Below are 6,894 nucleotides of genomic sequence, written 5' to 3'. Positions count from 1 at the left end.
ACAGTGCGTTAAACTCGACCCCCTACTTGTCACACAGTGGTAATAATACACAAAATATCTAAAATTATAATTACCTAAAAACGCTCCAATCCTCCGTGATAAAGAATAATCAAAGCCTTTAAATTGATATAGACGATTCTCCGTGAAAGAATATTCAAATGCTTTAAATTAAATACACTAAAACAATCAGGTAATTATAGTGATTGAATAAGTTCTTCCAAATAAATTCCTCCGTGTGAAAGCAATAAACAAAAGGAAGCCACCTGAGTGCAAAAAGTCAGATCACAGCAATCCCATTTCAAACAATCCCTCACTCCAGATTCCTGTGGGCTTACTTCAGTTTTCTATCAGGGTTTCAGTGGGTGGCGGTTCTCATATAAAAACGAAAGAAAAACGCATGATTGCGCAATGCTATTTGAAATTGACAATCTCCAAAGGACCTTTATTTTCACGCACATGTGTTGAAAAACAACCAGCGCAAATGTAAAGATCAGACGCTTGTATCGAGCATCTCCTCGCTCCGCATCCAGTATGCACAAGCACTGTAGATGTCGTCAGGCTCCTCCCGGCGCGTTGCGTCACATGTCACGTGACTTTTTCAAGGGTAGCCATGTGACAGACGTCCTGGACATTTATACCGGTTGCCTAGGTGACATCGGGGATCATTGGATCATCAAGCCGTTTTAGCGATTCACAGCTATATTACAAATTAACTTAATACAATACTTACATCTTCTTTAATATTACATAACAACATAGAGATTAAAACCATATTTGGAAAACATTGTGGGATACATATTATAATATAAACGTATCAAGTAAGCGAAAAGAAAGAGAGAATGGTTGCAGCTTGATTCATTTATCTGTTACTTTAGCCATATTTAGATACTCATACCAGCGCTTTAGTAATTTTACTTCACAATGAGAGGTAATGACTCAATTTTTATTCTTCTACTGCTATCCATGGCCAACACTTCATCCATGTCTTTGGTGATCTCTGAACTCCTTATGGACTGTTTCTTACATGATGAAGATCAGCCATGGAGTATATCTGAGGTGTATATCAGGGTGTGCTTCTTCCCCACATGAGAGCTGTGATGTCCAGCAACATTCATATAGAAGATATTTCCCACACTCAAGGCACTAATACACCTCAAGGGTTGTGTGGGATCCCTGATGTACAGGAAGACAGGACTTCAGTGAGGAGCAATTCACTCACTTGGGAGAGGAAAGTGGCTTCTCAGTTCTGTGCAATCTCTGATGGCTGTAAAGATGGGAATTCTGGGAAAAACGTTTCCCACACTCAGGACAGGAATATGGCTTCTCCCCCGTGTGAGATCTCTGATGCTTGACAAGATCTGCCATTGTTACAAAACATTTGCTGCATTCAGAACAAGAATACGGCTTCTCACCTGTGTGAGACATTTGATGTGTGATAAGATTGTACTTCTGTGGAAAACATTTCCCGCACTCAGGACAGGAATACGGCTTCTCATGCGTGTGCAATCTCTGATGTTTATACAGATTGGCCTTCTGTGAAAAGAATTTTCTGCACTCAGGACAGGAATACGGCTTCTCTCCTGTGTGAGATCTCTGATGTATGACAAGTTTGGATTGTTGTACAAAACATTTCCCACACTCAGAACAAGAATATGGTTTTTCCCCCGTGTGATATCTCTGATGTCTGTAAAGATTGCATTTCTTTGAAAAACATTTTCCGCACTCAAGACAAGGATGCAGCTTCTCCCCCGTGTGAGTTCTTATATGCTCTTTTAAACCAGATTTAGAATGGAATCCCTTCCCGCACTCAGCACAGGGAAACCTCTTCTTTGTTGGAAGGACGGCACCGTCCCTCACAGTCTGAGGTTCCTCAGGATAAGAGGAATACGATGGTCCATCTACACTGTGTGGTGCCGGATGGACATTTGAGGTAGTCGGGTTTTCTCCTGGACTATACTGTGTGATGTCCTCATCTTCTACTTTACAGTCTGGAGACAAAGTGAGACAATCCTCTGAGGTTTTCCTCATCTCCCGTCCATCTACTAAAATAGAGATACAAAGATTATTACTAGACATGAGCTGATTGGTTCCCCTAAACCAGGACTCCGCCCACATCAGGCAGCTTTGTCTCTGAGGATCTTACAATTCCCCCCTCAAGGTAACTAGTAAATGGGTCCTCTGATCTCCTACCAGTTCATTTCTTTATTCATGGACCTTAGTCAGAGAGTGAGGAAACAACGAGAACTGTCTTTTATAGGAGTGACAGTGATGAGGGGATTATAGGACGAGTGTCCCCTCCCCCTCTATCACTCATTGTCATCTTCCCAACACAAGAAGTCCTGCACTTCCTTATTTAGTCCATGATTTAGTCATTGTCACGCCTACTCTTAGCGTTGGTGGTCAGGCACTATAGCTGGCTCTGCGTTCTTCTCCCATAAGGCCCTACCGTCACTCAGTTACCCCCAGGTCCTATACACAATGCTTTAGTGCCAGGGAAGGCGCAAGCTTAAAGCGACGCAGTGCCGAATCACAAGAAGTGCTCTGGTCAGGAAGGGGGTAAAATTTTCCGGGGCTGAAGCAGTTAAACAAAAAAAGTCTGGCAATTAAAAAAAAAAAATAATAATTATATATATATATATATATATATATATATATATATATAAAATTTTGTTTACTTTCTGCTATAAAACACATACAATAAAATAGTTAAAAAAAAAAAATCTAATTTATTCAAAAATGTGGGCCAATATTCTGCTACATTTTTTTGGTAAAAAAATACCAATAGGCGTATGTCGATTGGTTTACGTTACAGCGTCTGAAAATGATGGGATATATTTATGGAATTTTTTTTTATAGTAGTAATGGCAACGATCAGTGACTTATACTCAGACTGTGATATTGTGGCGGACAATCGGACACTATGTGACACTTTGCAGGAGCCAGCAATACAGTGAACAGTGCTAAAAATATGCACTGTCATTATACTAATGACACTGGCAGGGAAGGGGTTAACATCAGGGGCGATTAAAGGGTTAACTGTGTTAAGTGCTTTTACGAAGGAAAATAATGGATTTTATTCCCTGCTTTGCAGAAACACCTCTGCAGATCCCAGTTCTCTGTGCATTACTGACGATCGGTGGGTGCCAGAGGACATCAAGTTCACAACAGAAGCGGGCCACCGGCACTGTGCGCGCGCCCCTTGCAGACGGAACAGCAGAATCATGTATATATATATATATATATATATATATATATATATATATATATATAATATGTGTGTGTGTGATTCTACACAGGAGAGCCACCATGTAGAAGTAAAAATGCTATTGGGCGGACACTAAGTGGTTAAAATACAACAAAGAGTATATAGGGCAGTGGTCAGGACTACATAATGTGCAAATATACACTATAAAAGTATTGGGACACCTGCCTTTACACTATGGGAATGTTTGACCATTCTTCCAGAACCGCATTTGTGAGGTCAGGCACATGAGGTGGATGAGAAGGCCTGGCTCGCAGTCTCCGCTCTAATTCATCCCAAAAGGTGTTCTATAGGGTTGAGGTCAGGACTCTGTACAGGCCAGTCAAGTTCCTCCACCCCAAACTTGCTCATCCATGTATTTCTGGACATTGCTTTGTGCTCTAGTGCGCAGTCATGTTGCAACAGGAAGGGGCCATCCCCAAACTGTTCCCACAAAGTTGGGAGCATCAAATTGTCCAAAATGTCTTGGTATGTTGACGACTTAAGAGTTCCCTTTGCTTGGGCCAAGCCCAACCCCTGAAACACAACCCCGCACCATAATCCCCCCTCCACCAAATGGCTGCTGATTCAGATTTTATCTGTTGCTCTCAGGCAGCTGCCTAACCTGCCTTATGCTAGCCTGGCTTATAATATTGGTATTTAGTAATCAGTGGAAGCTTAAATGTTTACCTAAGACAAGTTGCAGGGATCCCACACCACTGCCTCCCATCTCCTGAGACTGCACTCAGTGACTTGGGTCTGAGACTATATAGACATATCCCTCCACCCGGTACAGCCAGCAGACAACAGAGCAAGTAACCCTGGGAGAATTGTTGTGTCAGAGATCTTGCTAGACCCAGACAAGAGCAGAAGACCCAAAGCACATGCCCCAGGTGCATAGATCAAGGAACTTCTATGGTGAAATCAACATTTTGCAGCCAACTGAACTCCAGAATGGCCATAAATGCAGTCTAGATACATAAATTGTGTCTGCGGCACAGAGAAGGAAGATTATTGAAGAGGAATACAGGAATACAGGACGGGGAACACAGCTCAGGAAAGTGACCAGGGGATTACAGGCTGATATCACCCAGTCCTTGGTCTACTCTGGACCAATCAGTGAGCAGTATGGGTGGAGGAATGTATTTAGTGTTAATGACCCACCTGTGCTGATCTCTGTAGGAGTGTCCTCCTCTATAAATGTCCCCGTTATTCCATCCTCCTCCATAGACTGCTCATAATCCCTCACATATGTCTCTTCTGCTTTAACCTCAACTTTTACATCTATCAGATCTTCACCCTAAACCAAGAAAAGAATAGTAAATATCATATGTAATATTTTATCTTTAATATTCTCACATCACATAAAACACACACCGTCTCTGTGATGCTTCATCCCACCAACCTTGTAATGGTGAGGGATGGTGTGACCTTTCTGTGTGGAATCCCGGGAATACAGAGGACGGGGACATCTCTCTGGTGGGTTCCTGGTATTAGGCGGCTCCATCATATTCTTGTGTCCTTCTGAAAACTTCTCCATCACTCCATACTCCTCATCCTCCTCTTTATACTCTTCTTTAACATCAATGTTATCATCCCCGAGGTTTCCACTCTGAAAGATATAATAAAACATTCATTGTAACAAGCATGCTGTGTATAAATCAGAACTACCAATAATTGTCAATCATCTACCTGATGATGGTGGGGGATGGTGTGACCTTCCTGTGTGGAATCCCAGGAATACAGAGGACGGGGAAATTTCTCTGGTGGGTTTGGGTAGCTGGATGACTCCACCATGGTGTCCTGGTGCAGATCTTTGTGTTCTTTTAGAAGCTCTGACTCCTCCATCGATCTATCCTCCTCTTTTATCTCTTCTTTAACTTCAACTTTAGAATCTCTCAGGTTTCTACTCTGAATATATAATAAAAATGACATCAATGGTAACAATGCAGATAATGTACAGATCCTAATTACTGATTGTTCCTCATCTACCTGATGATGGTGGGGGATGGTGTGACCTTCCTGTGTGGAATCCCGGGAATACAGAGGACGGGGACATCTCTCTGGTGGGTTCCCATTACTGGATCCATCTGTAGGAAACACACACACTGACTGAATACATTGTTTCTATGTGTTTATCAGATGATGGGGGATCTAGGTGGAGCCTCCGTACTGCTCTCTCCTTTACAATAAAGTCTCCTCTTACCCGGTGATGTGAGGGGCGGCTGATTGTCCATCATGACGTCCTTGTAGAGATCCTTGTGTCCTTCTAAATACTCCCACTCCTCCATGGAGAAATAGACAGCGACATCCTGACACCTTATAGGAACCTGACACACACAATGATACAGTCACCATCCAGACACATCCCTTGTCTGTTACTGGATAATGTCCCAGAATTCCCAGCACCGCTCACCTCTCCTGTCAGCAGCTCTGTGATATTGTTGGTGACTTCACATTGCAGTGGAGGCAATGATATGTTCATATGATCACCAGAACTCACAGGAGGAAAACTCTAGATTTGAACACAAATAGTAAAATTAGTAAAATATGATATTCCCAGAATCCTCCTCACCTCTCCAGTCAGGTTTGTGTTTTATTAATAGAGAAAGCATAATCTAAAAAGTAACGCGTTTTGCACTGAATTTGGTGCTTTCTCAAACCTCCAAACCCTGGAGGTTTGACTTATCCCATGAATAAGTCAATGTGATGACGAAACATGTCGGGGCGTGGCTATCTGGCGAACGTGTAATGCAAACATAGAATGAATGATGTGAAGTGTAATTTTGGTTGGCGAGTTTTCTTTGATTTCCATGTGAGTGCATTGGAGTGAGAATTTTATAAGTGTGATTAGAGAGTTTTTAACTTTATTTCGCTATTGAAGGCAATCTCTTTTTTTTACTTGCATGGGTGTATTTGTGTGAACTGCCAAGAGAAGTACAGCGATTATCTGAACTGTGAGCCTGGGGATCTCCCATTCAAAACCCTGGATAGAGGGTAAAAGCCATTTTAGCCGAACACGCAAATGTGAGGCTTTCCAGCTGGGGAGTTTAATTTGGAGACACCAAATATTCCAGCCTTGTGTATGTTCCTTTTATTACTAGAGATAAGAGTGATGTCATGTGACCTCCCAGAATCCTCCTCACCTCTCCGGTCAGGTCTGTGTTTTATTAATAGAGATAAGAGTGATGTCATGTGACCTCCCAGAATACTCCTCACCTCTCCGGTCAGGTCTGTGTTTTATTAATAGAGATAAGAGTGATGTCATGTGACCTCCCAGAATCCTCCTCACCTCTCCGGTCAGGTCTCCCTTTTATTAAAGCCCCACATCACATTTTAGGATGAATATCTGAGACTGAGATCATTATGGGAAAAATTAGTTTTCAGGACATTTACTACAAATTACATTTTTCCCCTCTTTCCTTCTATTTGAAACGTATAAAATAAAGACATACATATTCCAATACCCCCGAAAATAATCCCCCATCCTCTGCCACTAATAAAAGTCATCTAATCCATTAGTCTATAGACTAAAGGTGACATCTCCAAAAAAGAAGAGAATGTTCTGTCAAAAGAGCCAACTCATCAAAATCTCCAATTACATCACTTCCGCTGACTCGCCCGCATCAGTAATTGGAGCTTTAGACGAGTTA

At 42.0% G+C, this 6,894-nt stretch overlaps 1 protein-coding gene across 1 annotated transcript in view; it reads right to left on the bottom strand.

Moving 5' to 3' along the window:
• Positions 1-411: 411 nt before the first annotated feature.
• Positions 412-6,894, bottom strand: part of LOC143989468 (uncharacterized) — a 109,271-nt gene continuing 102,788 nt past the window's right edge. Inside the window, exons 2-8 of the mRNA XM_077489604.1 lie at positions 5,658-5,756; positions 5,448-5,571; positions 5,234-5,331; positions 4,934-5,152; positions 4,647-4,853; positions 4,406-4,541; positions 412-2,042 (exon numbers count right to left, since the gene is read on the bottom strand). Coding sequence (XP_077345730.1) covers positions 1,216-2,042; positions 4,406-4,541; positions 4,647-4,853; positions 4,934-5,152; positions 5,234-5,331; positions 5,448-5,571; positions 5,658-5,726 — 1,680 coding nt within the window. The 5' untranslated portion in view covers positions 5,727-5,756 and the 3' untranslated portion in view covers positions 412-1,215. The remainder of the gene's footprint in view (positions 2,043-4,405; positions 4,542-4,646; positions 4,854-4,933; positions 5,153-5,233; positions 5,332-5,447; positions 5,572-5,657; positions 5,757-6,894) is intronic.

The sequence above is a fragment of the Lithobates pipiens genome, unplaced genomic scaffold, assembly GCF_037356315.1.
Source record: "Lithobates pipiens isolate NorthernLeopardFrog02 unplaced genomic scaffold, aLitPip1_a1.2 Scaffold_18, whole genome shotgun sequence".
Taxonomy (NCBI): Eukaryota; Metazoa; Chordata; class Amphibia; order Anura; family Ranidae; genus Lithobates; species Lithobates pipiens.
This window is presented reverse-complemented; position numbering and strand designations above follow the sequence as displayed.